The sequence below is a fragment of the Epargyreus clarus genome, unplaced genomic scaffold, assembly GCF_041222505.1.
Source record: "Epargyreus clarus isolate Ecla_fem2 unplaced genomic scaffold, WU_Ecla_fem_2.2 ptg000007l, whole genome shotgun sequence".
Classification (NCBI taxonomy): domain Eukaryota; kingdom Metazoa; phylum Arthropoda; class Insecta; order Lepidoptera; family Hesperiidae; genus Epargyreus; species Epargyreus clarus.
Genome location: NW_027332215.1, coordinates 900830 through 926141, shown reverse-complemented (window position 1 = coordinate 926141; position 25312 = coordinate 900830). Strand labels below are relative to the sequence as shown.

At 38.3% G+C, this 25312-nt stretch overlaps 2 protein-coding genes across 3 annotated transcripts in view; both read right to left on the bottom strand.

Moving 5' to 3' along the window:
* The window catches only part of be2 (beta-esterase 2), a 96711-nt gene that overhangs the window by 22830 nt on the left and 48569 nt on the right, over positions 1 to 25312 (bottom strand). For both annotated transcript variants that reach the window (XM_073074317.1, XM_073074316.1), the window contains exons 5-9: positions 13422 to 13618; positions 11697 to 11853; positions 10722 to 10891; positions 6418 to 6568; positions 3826 to 3952 (exon numbers count right to left, since the gene is read on the bottom strand). In XM_073074317.1, the coding sequence (XP_072930418.1) occupies positions 3826 to 3952; positions 6418 to 6568; positions 10722 to 10891; positions 11697 to 11853; positions 13422 to 13618 (802 nt within the window). The remainder of the gene's footprint in view (positions 1 to 3825; positions 3953 to 6417; positions 6569 to 10721; positions 10892 to 11696; positions 11854 to 13421; positions 13619 to 25312) is intronic.
* On the bottom strand, positions 8815 to 10175 carry LOC140743214 (uncharacterized). Its single transcript, XM_073074318.1, has one exon. It carries the CDS (start codon positions 10138 to 10140, stop codon positions 9166 to 9168), a length of 975 nt encoding a protein of 324 aa, XP_072930419.1. The 5' UTR covers positions 10141 to 10175; the 3' UTR covers positions 8815 to 9165.

Genomic DNA, 25312 nt, shown 5'->3' with positions numbered 1-25312 from the left:
CCCCCCCGGCACCCGCCCGCTGCCCGCTCTCACCCCCGAGTACAAGGCTGCGTTACTGCTTGGCCACAGCCAACAGCAGCGCGGATTGCAGCGCTACTTACGGTGCGGTGAGCGTTGCGCAACGAAAACAAATGTACGATAACTTATGAAGTATGCCACAGCTACGGGCGGCGCGGCGTGCGATTGAAACAAATGTACTAACGAGTATGTGCTCGTTCACGTTGACTCGCGGGCGCAGTGGCGGGCGCGGTGCCGAAATATCAAACATATGTCGTAATATCCAAGTGTTCACGTACAACACGCACGTGCGGTCAGGTAGCGTCAAACTAGCGACAAAGCGTAAGAGTCCCTTGTGCGCATTCACGTCGAACTAGCGGCAAAACGCGCGGTTCACTCGCGACGTCAGATAACTTCAAACATTTTGATCTTGTCGCTAGAAACATAGATGGCACGTTTATTATGACGCCCTTCAATACAGATGAGTTTTTTAGTGTTGTTCAGGCTAAAACTCCGTAATGTAATCGAATGATCCTTAGAGAAGTTGCTGACGACCTTAATATATCGATTGGCTCGTGCCATCTGCCAAAAGTGGACTGCAGTAGTTCGTAAACAAAGAAACGAACATGATTGGGTGCCTTCGCAACGTACCACAATTTGTTCAGAGCATTTTGATGCTGATAGTAAATATACTTCAGTTACAGAACGTGCACTTTTTTGCACTGCACAACAAAAACCGATTTGCAAACAAAATCATAATGAAATGTTTGCATTCTTAGAAAATATTAAGACCTATATTTTATCATTGCGTATATATTGTAAATTAAAGAGAGTCGTAAAAAATCTAATAATTCTTAAATTTACCAAAATACCGATCGTAGATTGCTAATGCAAAACAGGCTTACTGGGATTTCTTATTTGCATCGAAAGCTTCGAACATTTGTACTTAACGCTTGTTGAAAACGATATCGTCAGGACCATAGAACTATTTTTCGGTTGTGTACACCGACTTGAAGGTTATAATAATAATAGAAATGTTGTGCTATTCAAAGGTATATACAAAAAGCTGGTTAGTAACTTAGAGCTGCGAAGTGGATACACCGGGAATTGCATACCGTTGGTATTTTCCGATCCGTAACTGCTCGTCTGCAACATTAAATTTGAATCGCTCTTCAGAGAGGCTAGCAGAGGACGATATATATGATAATGAAAGAGAAATGTCCACATCCACTGATTCTATTGTCCAAAACAATATAGAAATACTCGCTGAAAGCCTGAACAATGAACAATATACATTAAGTATATATATATTAAGTGTATATATCAGTAAGCACATATAAATGAGAAACATGTATTACATAGTTATTTACATGCAGGAAAATGTGGTTCTATAAACTCATTTCTATAAAAGATTTAGGTGGCCTATGTTAACTCTTAAGAGTCTTTTTATGGTTTATCTAAAATCTGAAACAATCATCAAATCGTATCTAAATAAAACTTGAGTAATTATTACAAACAGAAAATGTAAAAAAACCGTTAAGAAACCGTATTATAGAAATGTTTGTTCATACAAAAAAAATCAATTCTACTTGTTACTTATACCATTCAAAAAGACGACCGCCTACACTAAATCATCGCCTTTATAATTTATAATCGAAACGTAGGACATACGAGTATAAACCTATCAACAACAACAACATATCGAAATATATCAACAGTGTTAAACGCACTGCTAAAGTCCATCATTGTCCAGCATTGGATTTTTTGGGTAAAGGAATAACATTGACGTCTTTCCAAGAAGAGGGAAAAGTGTTGTGGTGGATGGAATTATTTACCATGAAGGTAATAGTAGGAAGGAGTATGTCGAGGAGGGGCATGATCATTTCACGGCTAATGCAATCACTTCCGACCGCATTTGAGGAAATAGAGGGCGATACTCTCCACATCACGATCCGAAAATTGACTAAGCGAAAAAAGGAATTTGGATTGGGAATATTTGATAAGTGATTTATCTTTCGTTTTGCTATCGATGCAAGAAGTAGCAGCAAGACGATTTAAATCGTTTAAGACTAGATTGTTTGGATGATCATTCTTAGGTTTTTTCTCAATTCCTAACATTTTGAGAAATTTCCAGTTCCTACTAACTATGGTCTCCATTTTGTACAGATTTGTGTATATCAATTTTGTACGCCATATGGCGTCGCTGTAAATCTCGGCACATCATTGTACCGATCAAGATTATCAGCACTAGCATCTTACTTGTATTTCGACATTTGAACTTGTAAAGTCGCCATACGTCCTGTTTTGAACGGGACAGTTCCTTTTTTTCAATGCTTCGTCCCGTTGTCCCTAAAATGAATCGTTGGCCTTGTCAATCAAGTAACAGTAAATAGTATAATTGTGAAAAAAACATGAGGTGCTCCATTTATCAATTTTCGAAAAGCGTCCCACACTTTTTCCACAATTATACTATTTATTACTGTTCCTTAAATGATTCCTAGATTGATCATTATTTCCTACTTTTTAGTTTATTTTATCATGAAAGCGTGTTTTTTTAGTTTTTTAAACAATTTTTTTTTCAAGTAAAAAGTTATTGACATAAAAAAATCGATGTCCTGTTTTGACTGGAATAATAAATGGTCACTTTTTAATTCATGGTCAATATTTACGTTTGCATTATATTTGAAACACAAGGTCAAATACTAATTGTCTTTTTTTATCACATTTTGCGAATAGCTCTGTCCCTTATAGAACATTTGTCTAAGTAGTTAAAGTTAAGTAAAATAAAAAACGTGCATGTGTGCTATCAATGCAGTTTCGCTCAAGTTTTCGAAATGTCTAGTGGGCGTGTAACCTGTCTATAATATAAAATGTCATTGCAAATCAGTCAATTTTTTTTTGTGCGATTGATCTGACGAGGTTCGTGCGGTATCGTTTGCATACTTTATATTCTGAATTCACGCGAATATCGCAGTCGCAGCTCGTTATAAATATTTATTTATTATGATCAATTGCATAAAAATATTGTCTTATTTTGGTTTGAATATAAATAAAAACTTATTTTTTATATAAATTAATTTAACGTATTCAGTTCGAAATGATGTTTGTATATTTCTTACTTAGTTGAGTGTAATGAAATGAAATGAAATATTTTTTTGTGTAGGCCTTTTTTTTGTTTTCGAGGGGGAAATCTTCGAAAGGTACCCTGTGCCGTGGGAGCGACAAAGAGTTATGTGGGATTCCTACCGCGCTAAACCCCGCCGGTGCCCCCCTCGGCGCTGCGTAGAGGACTCCGGGATCTCCAAAGGAACGCAACCGGAGTCTTATTACCGCGTTGCCCCGTCGGGCTTCGCCCAGGTGAGCGTGCCACTCGCCACACCATCTGGTGCGTACGACGGTATGCGACCACACATACCGCCGTCCTTCCTGGGGTCGCTGGGCGGGCGGTTCGAGCTCCCACTCTTGCCGCCCGCAACCCTGGAAGCCCCTTTTAGTTGCCTCTTACGACAGGCAGGGGATACCGTAGTCCTATTCTGGTCTCGGAACTACAGGGACAATTTTGTGCTTCCGTAAGCACTTACAGATTGTCACTACCGTATCGGAAGACAACTCCAAATGAGAAGGTCCGGTAAGAAAGTATTTTTTTCCATATTTATTTACTTTTACTTTTTACTGCTATAATTTTGCTAGATAAAAATAATAAATAATTTTACATTTATTTCATATAATGATTTTTAAGCCGCGCGCACATATATTTTTGCATCGAGTAAATTTTACTTGCATATTTATTTTTATTGACTTCAAACAAAGATATGGAAAAAGTCTTACCCGCTAGTAGCGAAATTTGTCCAAAGAGTGACAATGAGTTTAGACACCTCTAAATCCTTGTCCGAGGTTGGCTTCGTAAGAAATCTAATCGGGAAAAGATGCATCAGCTCGTCTGCATGACACACACCTGGAAACAAGGAAACAAAACCTTTATTGAAAATTGAAACATCTTTATTCAAAATAATTATTGACTATGCAATATAAAATACGAGCAATATAAAATACGAGCGACATACGAGTAAGCACTCAAACTATAAGTTCGTATTTGTGTGTATATGAACATACTGTGCATGCGCATTGCGCATGCACAATTGTACATGTACTTACATGCGTTATGTAGTATTACATCTGTTTTGTCTGTCTATGTTTGGAATATTTTTTATATAATTTAATGCTTACAGAATACAGGTATATTATAGAATGGGTTCAGGCAGTCTCGGTGTAGTTGAAAAGTGTATGGGATCGAACACAACTATATATAAGCATACACTCCGTCGCAACAGTAAGAACACATTATAACACAGTTATGTACCGCAGTGTGCGAGAGCGGGCAGCGGGCGGGTGCCCGGGAGCCCCGCGCTGTCTTCGTCCCGCTAAAATCTACAATTTGCCGATGTGAATGTTACGCCGCTACACACTCGTCCTCTTGACGGGTGCCCGCTCCCTAGGCTTCTAGGCTAGAATCCCCTTACCACCAAGGGGATTCCGTCAACCCACTCGGAGTAGCGCGAGAACCCCCCCCCCCCCCCCACCATTATTTCCAACACTCCGCCAAACGGCGGAAAGCAGCACCGGGAGCAGATGACCTCTTCAGAATTACCCGGGTAAAAATCCGGGCCACAGGGGAGGACGCCCACTTTCGTTTTAAGTATGGCAAACTGCGTTTCTCACGAGCTCCCAAGCTGCGTAACACGCGGACAAGATTATTGACGTACTCGATTGCATTTTCGTCCTGTAGGGCTCAAACTGGATTACAGTGTTCGGGATTGCAGTGCTTTTGGATTTGCGGTGTCTCACGGATTGCAGTCCAGTACCTTCCCGGTAGGAGACTTAGGTTAACGCCGGAGACTTTCGGGCCAGAGCGAGAGCTGATACCTGAGTACATCCATACAATTTTAACATCTTTCCGTGTTCCCCCTCCCCATTCCCTCCATCCCCGAGGGCACCCTCCATCGAGGCCTGCCCTGACAGCACCTGATATGTTCATCTGACATTAGGGTCATCATCGTCCGGCCCAACGAAGACGACTGCAAACCAAGCCAAGAGCATCGCGCCGCGATCGGTGCGCCTCTTACCGCACCGGCAGGGCGCCTGACGTCTGCTAAATGTAAAAGGCATAGCAGGCGTCAGAACGCTACTCGGTTAAGGTAACAGAGGGAGTTCCGGCGGATACCTCCCAGCCTAGTCTACCCCCAGCTACATGGAGACAGAACGGGGTCCAAAATCGCACCCAGTCGCGGAGGCAACCCCCATACTTGCACTGGCGCCGGCTCGGGCACAGGTAGGTCCGTGAGACGGAAGTTGTACAGAGACGCCGAGTCTAAAGGATATGAGGTACAGGGCCCCGAGGTACCCACCCATATCCCCCTAGGCCGAGTCCTGCCTTCCAGATGTCCTAGACATTATACTCCATAAGGATCTCACGTTTCCAGTCCATGTGGAGATGTTGAATGACCTTGGCACTCGACACCTGCCCGCTCTCTGCGTTTGCGTGACCTTACGTTACGGAGTATATGCTAACTAAGCAACTTCAATGCAATTGCCCCAATTGCCCCAATTACCCCAAACTGTTAAGTTTCATTGCTAACATCATGGACGGTGGTATTAGGACTCTGGTGGCCGGCAACCATAACGCCAAGCATCCGGCTTGCAACTCGCGTGTGGTCAATGGGACGCAAACTTCACAATGACTCGGATGTGACGGGCTATGAGGTACTTGGGCCAGAGGCTCCACGCATGTGCCCTTGGTCGACCCGAACCGAAGACACGCCGCGGCCTAGGACGACCCACATCGTATCATTAAGCATGGTCTCAGCGGGTCAGAAGAAGAAGAAAAAGAAGAGAGAAGCCCGAAAAGTGATAGAAAAAGAAGACTTTAAAATAATTCCTAAAGATTTTAAAGACTCGTCCCTGTGGAAGAACGAAGAGTAGAAAAGGGCAGAGGCCTTAGCTGGTCTATTTTTCCTGTTTTTAGGAACGTAATTCTTGTTTCTTTAAACGTCACTTCTCCCCCGCACCTCCCCTCACCACGCATCGCTACGGCACGGGACAGGCGCAACTCCCCGACAAGACGAATTAGCACTACGAGCCGAAGGGAGAAAAGTTCATCCTTATATAATTACACTCGCACATCTACACGGTCGCGGTGATAAGGAAGTCGTGTGGCATCGCATCGTCAGCTAGTATACGTATAATATTTATTTTGTAAAAGATGAAAATTTGCACCCGTATGGAGTTTCATGCGTCACTTTTTATCCATAGCGAAACACCTTCAGAAGCGGTGGTAGATTATTGACTTTCATAAAGAATTCTATATGGATGGATTTTCAATAAATTCGATTTGAATTGAATTATTTGAATTGAAAAAGTTACCGTAATTTCCATTTTCGTCACCAAATATCTGAGAGAAACTGTTGGTGGCCCGGTAGGTCAGCTCGTACAGGTAGACGGGTTGCTTAGTGTAGTTCAGCGTCAGTTCAACTGCTTCTATTGCTGGAAACGCGAAATATGCGTCCGAATACATCTGGAAATACACAAAAAAAACTTTTTTTATCAACATATTTGTTCTTTATCTTGATATCATATGGTCCCACCATATGATATCAAGATAAAGAACAACAACTACTATAAAGTATATTTGTTATAAGTCCATGTAGCGGTGGTAGAACCCTTTGTGGTTCGAATCCGGCGGCACTATTACTGCTTCATAACAGCAGTGTTAAGCGCTGCTGTGTTCTGGTTTAAAGAGTGTGGCAAGGGAGACATACTTTTTTACCGAGCCGTTCCAGCTTAGTCCTTAGGGGTAGCGGGGCATCTGTGGCCGACCTCATGTAGGAATGTTTAATCTGAAATTGATTGCAGATGTCTATGGGCGGCAGTAGCCACTTACCATCAGGTGGACAGCATGCTCGTCTGCTACTCCTCTATTATAAAAAAGTATTGTTTTCAACCCCAAATACGATGTCTCAATTGTGTTCAACAAACTTATATATGGTATAGTTCACGCCAAACTTTTAGTCCGCTGTGAAGTTGTTGAGCGTATACTCCGTAGCAACAATAAGGGCACACCAACGCAGCTATATGCCCATGGACGAGAGTGGGCAGCGGAGGGTGCCGGGGGGGACCCGCGCGGTCTTCGTCCCCCTAATATCTACAATTTGTTGTTGCGACGCGTCTCATATCTATATTCAGAGCGGACTAGAAGTTTGGCGCGGAGCCTACAAAAATATTTCTGACTGTAATCTATATTTAACTCTGCCATTTAGGTTTGATGTATATAGGTATGTGCGTGTGTTTATGTGTACGTGTACGTGTTTAGGTGTACGTGTGTTTATGTGTGAGTTATTGTATAAACGTTGTATGAGTATGTGTTTTCAACGTTGTTATTATACTTAATAAGTTTAACATTTAGTACAGTATATTCCTAGTATTTATTTTAAGATATGTTCTTTTATTTTTTTTTTAATTTTATAACAGATTTCGTTTTACTTATGGTTTCCGGGAAATCATTGTACATTTTGGCGCCTTCGTATTCAATATTCCTTTTCCCGTAAGATGTTTTTGGTACATTTAATAAGTTAGTATTTTTCCAGCGTTTAGTATGTCAGGTCTAAACCTGAGATGAGAAAATAGGAAGGTTAACTGTAAAGATCACACAGTCATAAAAGGGAAAAGCGGCAGTCAAGTAATTCGCCCACACCAGAAACCCTGATGTGGAAGTGGAGACGACGGTCACGGATTCTAAATAATTTCTTAAAGGTGGTGGTTATGTATACCTTATATATATATATATATAAGGTATTTATATATATATATCGGCTGGGTGTCCGACATACTTTCTTTAATATAATAAAATCCTTTGGGTTCCTCACTTAGTTTAATCTAAATTACAGTTAATTCGTTTCTTAAATAATTTTACAAATTATCACTTTTTCCGGCAGAAATCACGACATAATAATTATTTTCGTAACGTCACCATGGCAACCAAAACTAGGCGCCGTCACGGCCATACTGACGCGCGCACGTCCTCGGGCGCTCATTGATGATCTGCCAACAAAACATTTCGTTCATCCTGACAGTTACAACATTTAAACTTAAGGTAAAGTTTATGATAGTTATTACAATCTGGTCCGGTTCTCAAAACCCTTCAGATTACCTAAGCCTGGTCCGGTCTATTTAGACCCTTCAGGTAGGTACTTTATCCCTTCAGTATAAAACTGGACCGGATAGTGCTAGACCGGATCGAAATCCCTTTAGCTGATTGGGCTAGTCCGGATAGATATCCCTTTAGCCAAGTCACTGGACCGGAAATCCCTTCAGTGACATCATTTTTCTGTTTTTTTTTTCTAGTTTTTTTTTCAATTTTTTTTGTTCTTTTTTTTATTTATTTTGTTTCCTCTCATTTTTTAAACCATCTATTTTTTTTTTTATTTTTTTTTTCTTTTTATTTTTTTTGTTCATTTTTTTTCTTTTTTAACAAGTTGATCATCATCCACCACAAATATGATTTTGACAATGCACCACACTTTACCTTATGCTGAATTAACATTGGGAATACCACATCAATCAAAGTGAGCCTCAATGTCGCCCGCACCAGAGGCACGAGAGTTTGCAGTCAACGTATCACTATTGACAGATATAGTGTCACTATTATTATCACATACTAATAGATTAGGCTGATTGCGATCAGTTTCATCAACAATGTCATTTTCGTCTATGTCTACCGCCGTCACGTCATCGTAATTTTCAGCAATTTCCAGAGAAAACTTGTAAAAGTTAATTTGTCTTTACTAATGTCCACAGAAAAACCTGATTCTAAAATATCGCTTTCTAACCTAATAAAATGCTTTCACTAAGGTGTTCGTCTGGCAAAACGTGGTACAAAACATCGAATGACATGTTTTGCACTATAGTTGGGCATTTAATTTGTAATACTGACGTAACGTTATTAGATCCTACACCTTTTAGAATAACTTGTTAATGAAACTGCTCACCAACCAGTAAATTACAATGACTTTGCTTTATGAGGCTACACTCTGATCCTGAATCAAACATAAAAGTTAAGTCAACACCACTTATCTGTAAAAACCATGCGAAGCTCTGGAACACGTGTTGACACGCTTAGGCTCCGCCATTGCACCCGACGTTTTCTTTCTTTTTGTAGCGCATAGGGCACGCTGTGGCTATGTGGCTGGCATCGCCACACACGTAGCAGTTCGTCCGCGGGCGGGCACTTGGTGCCCCTGCCCACGTATGAGGTGATTCAGATCTCGTTGTAACGGTAGGTATTTTTGAGGGTGACTGTCGCTGTTGGTCGCGGCACTCAAAGCCACGATGTCCGATTCTTCCGCAGAAGTTGCAAGTGCCACGGAATGGTATTGCAGTGCGCGAACGTTTTGGGTCACTATCGCTCATAATAAGGTCGTCGTTCTTTCGTTTGAGTGTAAAGCCGCGTAACGTACGAAACAACTGAGTTTTGCTGTTTATGACGACAGAATTTAACTCTCGACGAATTTTGTCATCACACTGCGATAATACAGAGATAGCAAATCCGGTGGCTACTTTCTCCGGTATATTAGCACCAGGAATCTTTTCTATGAGCTGCCATAGTCGCATGCCAGCTTCGGCGGGGCTTTCTTTGTTGTCAATCTGAAATTTAATTATCTCATCGAAGTAGTCTTGCATCACCATGGGCTTTGAAAATCTTGATATCAGAGTTTCTTTAATGGCATCCCAGGATAATTTATCAGGCTGAATTTTCGTCAGACACATAGCAGCGCGGCCTTTAAGCGAATGTGTCAGGGCTATAATTAGGTCTACACCATCCATTTTTTTCTTCTTGATAATCAATTCGCTTAGTGTACACCAATTTACTATATCAGCCTCCGGCTCATCTGGATCAAAATTGACTAACCTGATAGGTCCACTCTCAACAGTGTGATGAGATGTCATATTTTCAGCGATTCTTTGGAATATAGCTTCCATGCCGGAAGAAAACAATGACATTTGTTCCATCATCACATTATTAGCGGCACAACTGGATGGCGGCAGTGGAGGCGGAGATCCCGCTTCTGATATCGGCTGGGTGTCCGACATACTTTCTTTAATATAATAAAATCCTTTGGGTTCCTCACTTAGTTTAATCTAAATTACATTAATTACATTACATTACTTAGTTAATTCGTTTCTTAAATAATTTTACAAATTATCACTTTTTCCGGCAGAAATCACGACATAATAATTATTTTCGTAACGTCACCATGGCAACCAAAACTAGGCGCCGTCATATATATATATATATATATATATATATATATATATATATATATATATATATATATATATATATACATATATATATATATATATATATATCACCATATAGCATATAGCACCATAAACCAGATCAAGACCAAGATTTTAGACAGATTTGGTAACCCAGATTGATACCGTATCCTTTCGCAAAAAAGTTCAAAAATTCAACTATCTGGGATTGGGTATAACACCCAACACCTCATGTGGTGGTGCGACGGAGGAAGGGTGACTTCAAATAGTGTCTTCGAAGACATCATTGTGATTACTTTTAATTCTAACTTAATTTTGAAATATCAGAAGTTTTTAAAAATAAGTTTCTAATTAGTATTGAGCTATTGCTACCGTCCGCACAACTAACTAACCTCCAATAATCCATTCTTGTTATGTTCGTCGTCACCGCTGAGGTACCGATCGCGTAGTTTCTGCGTGATGACATCCACGTATGGTGAGTTGTCGTAGTAGAATGTGATCGGAGCTATCGTGTCGAAACCCGATGTGAACTCCTGGTAGCGTGTATCATTCGCTGTGATCCCTGGACACAAAATCAATCTATGTACATAAAATACTAAGATAAGATATTAAGAATGACCGTAACTTGTAAATCTAGAATCCTGAAATTTGGCACATAAAATAAATAACAAAAAATGTTGTATTGATTAAAGTCAAATTGTAAAAACAAGGCGTAAGGGCCCCTGTACTGAGTTGGTGGCCCGTATTACTGAGTGCCCCACTCATCATTTCATTGTCAGATTGCAAAGTCTCGCCATTTAGAGCGACATTCATCCCCCTACTCCTTACATTTGGTAGCATAAATTTAATAAATTTAGTTTTATTACAATTTAAGAGTAGGTAGAGCTCTGTACTGTGTACAAAGTACTCTGTACAACGTTTCATAGTAGATATCTGCTTCAAAGTCAAAATATATTCAAACAATATTATCCTATTTTATCCTCGTAGTGCTCATTTCCGCTATACAGGGTGAATTTTTCAAATAGGCCCCTAAGGGCTCAATCCGATACTATAAGTATTAGCGAAAAATACTGATAGGTGTTGTGAGGCCGATTTTGATTAACTAAAACTACATTATATTTTTTTTTTAAATATATTTTTCCCTAGCCGGGAATCGAACGAGTTCATTAAAAAATAAAACCCTTTATATTACTCCACTTTCTGATAGTGTCGCTTATAAGGATCATGAAAATTATCAAATGACACCAGGGGCTACCAGTTTTTATTCTACTTTATACTATTGAAATTACTACCCTATTATCGAAATATTCTAGTGTGGCAACGTACTAAAAGCTGAGAAGAAAACATTAAAGGTAGTTCTGACTTACAGACAGATTTCAAACAGCCTTCGTCTTTGTTGAGACCGGTGAGCCAAGGGACGGCAGGCACGGTGGGGATCTTACGAGGGCTTCGGGTCAGGAAGGCACCCGGTAGTGGAGGCTCCGTGACCGCCTTGAACGGCGTCATTGGCTCGTAGTCCCACGCCTGGAAACAGAAATATACTTTTATGTAATATTGCTGAGCACAGATCGCAAGGAGTAGCCTACTATCCTACTAATATTATAAAGCTGAAAGTTTTGAGGATGGATGGATGTTTGTGTGGTCTTGTAGCAAAAACGACTAATCGGATAAAACTTTTCAATAATATAGTTTATACATCAAAATAACAGAATAACGAAAAGTTTTAAAGAATTTATAAAGTTTGGTTTAGCTTTAATATAACAATAAGACGTATCAGCGATTCGCAAAAATTGTTGCCGTCTGAGAGCTGTCTTGGCGTATGCTGCCTAAATGTATGGTGGCATTGTTTGTCTCAAATGTAACACGTGATACACAAAAAACACGTGAACATGAAGAACATGAAAAACTTGTGAACGTAAAAAAATTGTGAAAAAAATGATACTGTTTGTCACATTTTTATTGGTTTTTTAGTTCATAATTTTTAGTTTCAATCATTTATAAGTTTCAAAATAATTATCATATTTTATCACAAGTATAAGCGGGTTTATGTCACACGAGCTATAAAATAGTATACGATACTTGTGACAAAAGTAGCCTATTATTTGCACGGCGTTTAGCACCCTCGCTGCGCTCGGGCGCTAACTTCACTTCGTGCAGAAATAGGCTACTTTGGCCACGCGTATCGTAATGTACTATTTTTTCAATTCGATCGCAGCGCCAACTTTTGGGAAAAACTATCATTAAAATAGATTATTATTTAATATTTGAAACTGCGATGGTAACGAAGTCTGTCGAATCCAATGCGAAACATTCCAAAATCAACAACTACTTACGAATTAAAAATTAATTAAAAAAAACCTTTTCCCACGACCTAAATTGTGAATCCAAATCATTCTCAAGTCCCCTTGAACACACACAACAAATTTCATCAAAATCAGTCCATTCGTCTAGGAGGAGTTCAGTGACATACACACGCACATAAGAAATATATATATAAAGATATGTATACGTATACATATACAGGGTGAATTTTTCAAACGGGCCTTCAGGGCCAAATCCGAAACTAAAAGGATTAGCGAAAAATGCTGAAAGGAGTTACGAGGCCGATTTTGATAAAAACTAAAACTGCATCATTACTTTTTTTAAAATAACTTTTCCCTAGCCGGGAATCGAACGAGTTAATTTTGAAAAAAATATACCCTTTATATTATTCCACTATCTGATAGTGTTGCTTATAAGGATCTAAATTTGGGAACTAATGATAAATGACAAACTAAAGGAAAAGCCTCAATTTTAAGAAAATACATATTTTTCCAATTATTGATTGCTTGATTATTGTATAATGTAAATATACATAAAAATGGAAGATCGAATAAAGAACAAATTTACCAACAGTAACATACGAATATGAGTTTGTTCGTTTGCTACACTTTCTATCTCAACGACATAACCGACTGTTATTAATTTATATACACGTTATCAGTGATTCAGAGAAGGATATAAATTTAATCCCGATAAAGGGAATAGATAAAAATCTCTAAACATGACCGAAGCCGAAGAAGCAAAGCTAGTTACTTATAACATTCACTCACATAAAACCTGAACTCGGTATCAATGAGTCTGTAGCTGTCGACGGCGCGGAGGCACTCCAGCATCCTCTCGGAGGGCGCCTGGGGGCAGTCGAGGAACTTCGCGAGGCGGAAGGCGTTGCGCAGCGCCTCGCCCGGCGGCGCCTCCGCCCACGGCACCAGCGCCGTACCGGACTCCGATATCGCTTTGTGGAAAAGACCTGTAATCAAATTATGATATATATTTATTTTTTGCACATATTACTTTCTAAAGGCAACACCTTTACGCTACAAACTATTTGCTTCCGTTGGAACTATAAAAGTCGTTACGTGTATCTACTAATTATATAAAATATAACATTATTGAGAATTTATAACTAAACGAAAACAACATATTTATCAACTACACACAATTTAACAAACGCGCTATGAAAACAAGAAAACCACGACCACGATCATGAAAATGAATAACATCAGCTACGAAACTTAAAAATGGCGGCACAAAAAATGTGTTGGATCCCGATTGTACCATTATCACATATTCACATGTTCTGCCATAAACCTCGTTTTATATTATTATTACTGTATGAAACGCGATTCTCCCCGAAGGAAATCGGTGAGTACAGACTAATTCAGTTGAATGTCACCGAACTAGAAACTCGCGAGAGGATCTCCTGATTCACCTACTCCCTGCCTGCATACCGACTAAGATTTTACAAACGCCTTACTCCGCGGTCCGTGTCTCAATTTCAGCGATTCTTATACCTACGTGTCCGTCTCGACGAGACCTTTTCGCCGACATTAAATTAATTTGTCTCCGTTTATTAATTTTTTTCAAATTAAATTTTCACATTTTTTTTGTTACTTCACTCTCGGTTTTCCGTCTTTATCTCAGCCGTCTTTCCACCGATCCCCTTCATTCTCCTTTTACAGTATTCTTTACCTCCTCCCCTATCCGTAGACACCACTTGCACTCATTTCTGCCGTGCAAAAATTTCAACGCCCGCCCTCCCTCTGTTTTGTTCACTAAGGTGGACCGGTCGATTTCGAGACCCAAATATAATCGATTCTCGGAATCGATCTCTATTCATCACTATTTTTAGACCACTTTTTTGCTATTTACTTCCTGTGATATTATTTTATACGCCCGTAATAACTCATTAGCAGGGTACCAGGTACACATACGAGTAAATTTTACGACGCGTTGCAATATTAAATAATATTCAGCAAGGGCGAGGTGGGATATCATTTTCAGATTCCCCAGGTCGATAAAAAAGTGCCATTATGGATATCTACGTCTTCCGTATTTTAATTCGTGAAAATGATTTAGATATAATATCTCGATGCAGAAATCTGGCCCATCAGATTTTTGATCACATGTACGTAAAAATTGAAAGTGAACGATTACGATAAGTACCTATATGATTAAAATAAAACAAATTAAAAGCGGAAATCTACATTCATCTTTAAGATGCTGTAAATAAAGATAATGTTATACCCATAATTTAGGTAGAACGGAGATCTACAGTCTTCATTTGTGAATAGTCCTCGGTATTTACGTACTTGTATACGTACGTACGGTCGCCCTGGCCTATTTATAATTTACACCTGTCACCCAAGTTGGTCTAAAAATAGTTGAAGAACTTCTGCCAGGACAAAGCACAAAGCACAGAGCAAAGCACAAACATGACATAGTTTTTAGATTGAAAGTTAAAAAGCTTATTACATTTGTTTCCAAAGGAAATGTTTTTGGAGAAGTATTGTGTTTCATGTACTCCATAGAGTGGCTGAAGCGCGGCCTGCCAAATGTGAATTTATGAGTGTAGTTGAAAAACAAGTTAAAACCTGATCAAATTCATCTAATTATCAGCGCTGAAATCCTAGATCCAAATGGTGATAAGGCACTCCACGATATCATAGTTAAGAATGATTCATGTTCCATGCGGTCCCGAAAATCCCCATGCAAGAATGATGGGAAGTATACCAAAAAATTCCCTCGCTAGCTGATTAGAGAGACTGTACATAATGAAAACGGATATCCACCGTACCGCAGAAGAGCAATAGGCGGAGGCGGAATGGCATCTGTAAAAATGCGAAATGGTAGTTACGTTACTATGGATAACGTTTGGGTGGTCTGTTAACGGTAATAAAATATAAGAAAGTTCATTAATAAAGGCCGTGACTAAGCCATTTTTAATTTTAGAAACTCAGAGGCCGCTAATCCCGTCGATGAACTCCAAACATATCAGGCTGGTCGTTATGTCAGCAGTAATGCGGTGTGGCGCTCTTAGGGTTCCAATTACATGTAAGGCATGCCACCATCACACACCTAGAAAATGGTCAACGTGGCTTCCCCCTATCTACACAACTAGCCCTCCAAAAACAAGGCTGACAGTAATTTTTGATCTCTGTACAAGAGACGAATATGCTAAAATACTACTCTATTGTGAGGTACCTACCGAACTTTTACACTTGGAACACGAGAAAAGAGTGGAAACAACGACTTCAAGGAGTACCTGTACAAAATTGGCCTGGTTTAAAATCTGGAGACGCATTAGGTAGAGCTTATACTGTTCACGTAAATAATATGGAATGTTTTTGTATAAGAATTCTTTTACACCATGTGCGTCGGCCAACTTCATTCGGGGACCTCAAAATATTCAATAATTAGGTGTTTTTCACATTTCGAGAGGTATGTGAAGCAAGATAATTATTAGAGAATGACAATCGGTCGGACTCTAGAAGGGTCTGTTCAGAGCAGATCTGTGGTCAAGGTGAGGTAGCTATATTAGTAGCAACATGTGGAGTTTCAAACACTCAACAATTTTGGGAAAAGTATAAAAATAATATGGCGGATGATATTTTATCCAGATTACAAGAACAGAATTCGAATGCTGTATACAATGATATAATTTACAATAATCGCTAGCATAGAATGATAATCAAGTGATAACTATTACTGGAAAAGTTTTATCCGATTTTGGGATGAGTAGACCACAAAGAATTGGGGAAATGAGTATCGATTTAATGTGAAACCTAGATTACGGTACTGTTTCTTTACAACTAAGTACAAATAACGGAGGCTCTGCCACTGTTGAATTGTGAAGAAAGATTAGTATTCAATACAGTTGGGTAAAACAATTCACGTGGCACTGATGGTTTGCTATTTTTGGATGCTCCAGGAGGCACCGGCAAAACTTTTCTTTTAAATTTACTATTAGCCCAGGTCTGAAAAGATAAAAGAGTTACCGTTGCAGTAGCTCCCTCTTGAGTAGCTGCTAAGCTACTTGATGGGGGGATAAACAGCGCACTCAGTTCTTAAACTGCCATTGAACTTGGCTAAGGAGATTATGCCAGTTTGTAACATTAGCAAAAGCAGTGTTCGCGGACGAATGTTGCAGCAATGTAAACTGTTGGTTTGGGATAAATGCACTATGTCCCACAAAAGAGCAATCGAAGCACTTAATCGTACAACAAAATATATTAAGAACAACTTGAATATAATGGGAGGGATGGTGGTACTTTTAGCTGCTGACTTTAGACAGACCTTGCCAATCATTACTAGCGGTACACCAGCTGATGAAATAAATGCATGTTTGAAAGCGTCTGAATTATGAGCACACATAGAGAAATTGTGTCTAACAACAAACATGCGCGTACGACTACACGACGATTCTTTAAAAGGACAATATGCGAAGATTATATGCCAACAGTGATGGTATGATAACACGGACAATTTGTCAAAACTCAAATGATTAAAAAATAAGTCTATCTTCATATACAAATTAATACGGCAAATCGAGGATGTTTACGTGAAAGGACAATTTTGATACCAACAAATGATTTAGTAGGGCAAATAAACTAAGAAATTATTTTGGACGTACAGGGGGTGTTGTCGAGTACCTGTCATTAGATAGAATTATGAACAATGACTTCTTACTCTGTAGAATTTCTCAACTCTTTGGAGCTATCAGGTGTGAAGGCATCACACAAGTTGAAGTTGAAAATTGGTGTTCCAGTGCTGTTGATGAGAAATCTGGACGCACCAAGGCTGTGTAATGGTACACGACTAGGGATTGCGATCCGGCCGAATTCGGCCGGATTATAAATGACACCGGATTCCAATCCCTATAGACGACTAGAGATTACAGATCTGGAACGGAACATCATAAAAGCTACAATCATGACTAGATTGGCAAAAGGAGAAAATGTGTTGATTATATCCCCGTTTCCGATAATTCCGACTTATTTGCCATTTCAATTCAAAAGAGTGCAGTTTCCCCTAAAAGCAGCTTTTGCAATAACGATTAATAAAGCTCAAGGGCAAAGGGCGAAAGAGGGAAAAGCAAGAAACGTAGTTTATAATAAAGTACTCCGAAAATAAATAAACGTCCAATTGTCCCATTGACCGTTTTTGTAAAATATACACTGTGGAAGTTAATACTATGCTTTATATCATAGAGTTTGTAACCATATTATTTGAAAAATAAGATAAATAATACTTCTAACACGCGGACGAAGTCGCGGGTAAACTCTAGTTTTACAATATAAGAAAGCGTGACTCAGCAAGGTTACTGTTATATGTGGACAAAAATTGATGCTCATCGAGGATCAGTACTTAGATTATATAAAAAATGTGGTTACACGTCGACCTCTTAAAATGCACTTATTATATTGTGACTCACGTTATGGACAAATCAAAAATAAAACAGTACCGGCTATACTACGGTACGCGTTGCCTAAATGCGTAAATTTAAATTTAATTCAAATTAGCTATTGGATAAAAGGACATACATATATGACCGTTGACAGCATCCATGCAACTAACGAAAACACAATAAAAAGTCTACTATCTGGGCACCATCACAATGGCTTACTATTTCAATTTCCCAGACCAAACCCCACGCCTTACAAAGTAAAGGTTTTCAAAGGATAAGATTATTTAGGATTTCACACTATACTAAATAAGACATTCAAGGAAAAACGTAAATTATTGATATCAAAGGTGCATATTGTAAAATTTAGCAAACACAAACCAAATGCCATGTTTGCGAAATATTCCATGTTGTACGATGATGCTACAGAGATATCGCTTAAAACTTTGAGTGACGAATGCACAGTAAAAACTAATCTATTACCCTACGGGCTTATGAAATATGGTATTCTGGTGGAAAATTGCTCAGTCAGCTTTAACTGAGACACCCGACCTTATAAAAGCTTTTTTAAATGATGAATATCCCCAATTCACACATTTTTAACAATATTCGTTCATATAACAATGCCATCCAAATAACATCTTTTGGGGCCAAACAAATTACAGGGTGAACGGAAGAAGCCTATACACAGTGGGTACAGACTTCTGTAACATAACACGCAATGTAACACGCAGTGAAGAATTTACGATCCACATTGTATCATGAGATGTAATAGAATTCCCATAGTGCAGACTAGGTTTGGTGCGAATATCATCATCGGCATCAGCATCCGCAACAAAAGATGCTGATTTTTAATGCTAACATTCAAGTCGTAACGTGTTCGTTGAAAGCAGACCGAGCGTAAGTCACATGGAGTTTCAGCCAATCATAGACGGTTTACAAATACAAGTTGTCATTTGTTCCCTCATTTGACTGTGTTGTCAACTTAATTTGGTTGTCGTAGTCCTTTAATAGTTTAAACACAGTAGAAATATATAATATAAATATATATAATGAAAATATAAAAGGTGCTGAAGCACCATATTGCCATAACTTTTTTCGAATGACACCATTGCTCCGGACTCTCCAGATACTCTTTTGGCGCTTAGGGACAAATAACCGTCAGCTCCATTGACACTTTTATTGCCAGATCGACCACTAGCTAATGACAACTTTCTACGCGTCAACTCAAAGGAAGTGTCATCAGCAATAATGTTTGAAGGTGGTAGAACCCTTTGTGGTTCGACTACGGCACCACCGCCACACCTATTTCTGCCTAATAACAGCAGTGTTAAGCGCTGTTGTGTTCCGTTTTGAAGGGTGTGGTAAGGGAGACATACTTTCCCGGATATCGCTTGAAGCTTTGAAACTTGAATCGCTTGAAACTTTGATTAGATGGTCTTTCAACTCAACACATAAAAGACCTCACTTGCGGTTCACGGGCGAGGCTGGCAGAGCCTTACTCTGATTAATTTTATGCTAGAAGGAAAAAATAACGATAACATTAGCAAATATTTGCGCATTGCTAAAAAAAGGAGGCGTTATTAGACGCATCGCCGTGGGCTGCACTTTTCGTCGCCTTGCGTCCAAAATTTGTTTTAGTGTATAGCACATATTATAACTGAAGAATGTGTACTAATACAACTCGGCTTTGGAAGTAAGGGTGGCAGTGAAGTTGCAGTACACGCAACGCGGACGTTTTTATAAAATAACGGAGGGGAAGTGTTATTGAAGCTTGACGTAAAAAATGCTTTAATTCGGTTAATAGGGGACCCTAGTACAAGAAATATATCACATAAATCTACTCGTATTTACAAATATATTAGGCAATGTTATAGTTCCCCATCAAAATTAATTTATCGAAATCATTCCATTTTGTCTTCCGTCGGTTGTCAGCAGGGTGATCCCTTGGACCGGCCATTTTTAGTCTAGCTATTCATCCCATCATATCACAGTTAAATTCTAAATTAAACATCTGGATTGGATTATTTGGATGATGGCACTCTGCGTGGTGAAGTGAGTTCGGTCCTAAATAATTTAGAATATTTAATTACAAAATTCAAAGAAATTGGAAAGAAATCTTGATTTTAATTATTGGAATTGTGAATTATTCATAAACTCTGAAAAATCACCAGAAGAAAAAGCCTATAATATACTTGAAAAGTTTAACGTTTTGGACTCCTAACATAATTAATCTGGATAAGAACTCTCTTCATCTACTCGGTGCACCTGTTTTTGAGGATTCCATTCATTCATTCAAAATCAAAATCAAACATTTCATAATGTTTCAGACAGGTTATTTTATATTAATTCCCATATCGATACCTTATTTGCAAATGAGCCTTATTTGCAATTTTTTTTATTTATTTTGATAATATATGGCATTGAACGAAATTAAAATAAATAAATAAAACATTTTGACAAAAAGTGGAGTTGGCCGATTTGCGAATTAAGGTATCGATATGGTATTATTTAATATTCGAAATTGTCTTTTTGCTCCTAAATCTATTTATTTTCTTAGGTGTAGTCCATCTTTTAAGTTTATTAACATTTTAAACGATATTGACTCCATCATCCATAAACATTATCATCCTTATACAATTGCCAAATTTCGGATCGCGTTTGGACCAAAGCCTCTTTTATTTATTATATACGGAGGTTTGGGAGTGCGCAAAATTTCTAGTGTTTCTCTCCCAGCACATTTGTCTTGGATTGATAGTATGCAAGACCTAGTTTCGAAAGTTTTATCAAAATCCCTAATTGACTGCGACGTTGCGTACATGAGTGAAGCCAAATCGGCTTGGGTATTGGCCTGCCCAAATCAAAATTATTCAAAACTATTAAATATTAAAAACTATGGGAGGAGCCCCTCTGTAAATTAACTCATGCATTACTTTTGAATTCTACAGATGATATTACAGAGCGGGCTCGTCTTTTAGCAGTTGTGGAGCGAGAGTCCGCTTTCTGGCTACAGGCTCTTCTATCGAGCAACATAGGGACCCTTTTGGATAATTCTACTTTGTCCCTATGCCTGTGCCTGCGTCTTGGCTTAAAAATCAATGAGCCACATCATTGTGTCTGCAGTGGTGTCGGTCAATCTGGTCATCATGGTCTGTCGTGTCAACGCAGTGCCGGCCGTATGTTGCGCCACGCATGCATCAACGACGTCATCCGTCGGGTTCGTGTCACCATCAACGTACCGGCTACCCTGGAGCCGAACGATATAGTGCGTGATGATGGCAAGCGGCCAGATGGTTTGACACTCGTTCCCTGGAAACAGGGAACGAGTGTCCTTGGTATGGGATGGTACATGTGTTGATACCATGGCACCTTCTCATATTCGGGCGACCTCGATGCTTACTGGAGCGGCGGCCGAATCTGCGGATGCTGTGAAGCGGCGCAAATATGCATATGCTATTTCACAGAGTTACATATTTGTGCCCTTCGCAGTTGAGACAATGAGACCGTGGGGACCGGAAACGAAGCAATTTTATAAAGAATTGTGATCGCGTTTGATCGAGACCTCTGGTGACCCAAAAGCTGGAGCTTACCTCGGTCAATAAATAAGTTTGGCAATACAACGAAGTCATGCTGCTAGTGTCTTAGGTACACACAGTGCAGCGATCTGGCTCATTTATATTATTTATAATTTTAGTTACTTTGTTACTTATTTTTATTTAGTTGAAATACTTATATTTTTCTTTTCTAAGTTATTAATAAATATACTAAATATACATAAATTAATAAAATAATTAAGTATTCAAATCATAGTGACAATGAAAAGTTAAATATGAAAACATTTTTCGTTATTGAACAAAAATACCGCACAGTGTAGTATTTGTGAAAAAGTATCATGACTAACAAATACCTAATTAAAATATAATTTAATGTTTAGGCGTCCAGAAGAATATACCTGTTTTTTTAAGTAATTATATCGAATACTAACAATCTATTACTAAATTCCAAGAAGATAGGTTGTCGTTATTAGGTATGTTTGTTTGTAATGTAGAAGGTGTTTTATAAGGTGAATATTTCCCTTTGTACGCGTATCTCGCAAAAACTACTGTAAGAAATTGTGACCAACACGACAACTGACAACTTCACGTTTGTTTATCGCAAAAAGACGATTTTATAACTTTTAAAAATATTTGAATTGTTAGCTCAAAAGTTTTAAACTTTTCTTTTGAAAGTTACGAGAAATTAGGTGTTTTTCTTGGAAATTTGTCAGATTGGAAGTTGTTTTAAGTATTTTTAAATATCAGCATCAGCATCCGCTGAAATTAAGCTGGAAAAATCTGCATCAGTATTCCCTGATATGGTAAAAACCTGCATAAGCAACATCCTTAGTGTAGACTAGGGATGTTGCGAATATTCGCATCCGCATCAATTTGGACATCCGCATCCGCAATAATCCATGCGGAGTTTTATGAGGATGCGGATGTTGACAAATTGAAACAAAAAAGAAAGAAAAGAAAGCTAATTGTAAATTATGTAATAACATTTACTCTAGCAAGGGTCCACCTCGTCCTTGAAAAATCATTTAAAGTCGCTGCACCCAGAAGAGTTTTGGTCATTTGAAAACTGGAATGAGGAACAACAACTGCGGAATGAACTAGCTGACGCAGATAAGTTTCGCCATAAAATAAGTGGCCAAGTGTAAGTCGAACCCGCACCCGGAGAGTTTTGTACAAGCAAAATTTTCATTTCTTTTTAATTTCTAATAGGGTTCCGTTTTTACCCTTTGGGTATGGAATCCTAAATATGTTAAGATCCATCTGACTGACTGAACCATCATCGTTCCGTACAAGATTCTGTTTACTTCCTCAGTTTTTGCACTATTAGTCCTATCAACACTATAAAGCACACAATATCAGAATACTAAATTCGAAATAAGGTTCTTATTTTTAGTAATTAAGCTTTTTTAGTAACCAACACCTGATAATAATAAATGCTTATATAAATAAAATCATATAATATTTATTATTTTTTAAATGATGTGTGTTTTATTTTAGACAAAATTAGCACTCCTGGGGCAGCAGTCTCGACATTCGTAAAGAATCTGACGTATCTTACGAATCTTAACGAAAAATATCACTCTTAACGAAAAGTCTCGACTACTCAAATTCCACGCAAAGTCGGTACTTAGGACGTCGGTACGATAGCGAAATCCGTATTCATAACAGTGACAATTTGTTTCAAGAAATGTTGCACCTTAAAAATGTAAGGCAGAATTGGTGACACCTAATGTTGCTGTCATGTCTTCGTGGACCACTGTCGATGTCATTTTTTTAAACAAATATTTTATAACCGCACGCTGTTCAATTCTCTCTATTTTTTAAAAACGTTGCACTTAAATCACTATGTAATAATTTAAAAACTAACAAATTTTATATGATGATAACCAAGAAGTGTGCGAATCAAACGAGGTTTGTTTGAAAAATAAAACTGTATATTATTATATCAGGCCGCGAACTTTTCAATCCACCCTCGTAATACAAAAAAGCTATTTTTACCTCCTAATTGTGTTGCCTTTGGTGAACCGTAAGCTTCGATCCCGAAAAGCTACACCTCCGTTATGCTGATAGATTATAATTTTAGAATGTGACATGTGAGACTGAAAGTCGTGTGGAGTCTACCAATTCTCACTTGGTAGGTGTGGTGGACCATAACCTAATTCCCTCTCACTCTGAAAGTAGACCGTGCCCAACAGAGGGACAGTAATATGATAATGTAAAAATTATCGGGCTCACCGAATGATTCGTCGGGTGCTGGCCAAAGCAATGCTTGAACCACAGACCTATATCTAAGTAGATCCCGCTTGTGTACGATTTAGCGTGGTTAAACCTCGAAATAAGGAGGTGGATTCAACTCACTTTGATGAAATGTCATTTAGTCCGAAAGTAACATTTGTTGACATCGGATGTCAACAAATTGTACAAATTCCACAAGAAAATATTGCAGCGATAAAGAAAATATTTCCTTTTATGGGTAAGTAATTTTTTTGTTAAAATATGTATGATTTCTTTTATAATCAATTATTAAAAATTTGTTGTGGTTTTACAAAGACAACTAGTAACCGAATGTGTTTTTCATAATTTATAGTACATTGCCAGTTTTGGTTATAAAGTTATAAAGCTTATGTATAAAACCCGCAATGAAAAGTAAAACAATCTATATTTGCTCTCGTCGCTCAAAGACAATTGTCATTGGTTATTTCAAATTGAGTAACTGGTGTTGTAAATGCCAGTTTCTTGTTCTCGATTATTTAATCGATTTTGGAAATGGATGAATAATATTTGCTTAATAAATATTTTGTAACTATTTAACTGAATTGTTAAACGAGTAACGTTTAAGTATTTTTTAATTACATTTTTGTTTTAATTACATGTTTATGTTTAGTTATTTTGTTCAAAATACTTACCATTAAATTTACAGGTTTCCAAGTGATGTCAAGGTTAAAGAGAGATGGGTTAAAGACCGGGCACAAATATTGGTCCCAATCAAACAAAACTGAATTTGTTCTGCTCATTTTAATGAATTCATTATGGCTGGATCATGGCCAGATAGAAGATTATTTTTTTAGTATAAAACAATCAAATAATTTATAACATAATTATCAAATACAGTAGAACCCGCTTAATACGATCACGCTTAATACGATTTCTCGCATAATACGCCATTTTACGTAAGTCCCTGCATTTTGAGACATGTTTTCATACATTTCTTAACGCTTAATACGCTTCGTCATCCCGTTTAATAAGCCTATTTCGTAACTGGCCGAACGATAAATCTACTAAGATCGCTCCCTATAACATATGATGCACAATCTCGAGCTTGGATGACCGGCATTCGTTTCATCGACTTGTTAAAATCTGTAGATGAACACTTCCTAATTAAAAGTAGACGCATAATTCTATTCTATCCGAAAGTTGTTGAACTAAAGAATATGAAGCTTGTTTACTTACCTCCAAATGCGACAAGCAAATAACACCTGATGGATCGGGGAATCATAATTAATTAATTTTATTAATCATAAGGTAATTTATAAATGCATAATTTATGACTAGTAAGTTTTATTTTCCTTATCCCGGTTAATACGCTTTCTCGCTTAAGACGCATTTTTGGTCGGGTCCCTATGAAATCGTCTTAAACGGGTTTTACTGTATGGTATCTCTGAGTTGTCGTGGTCATTTCAGCGGATTTTTTCATGTTTTACGTGAT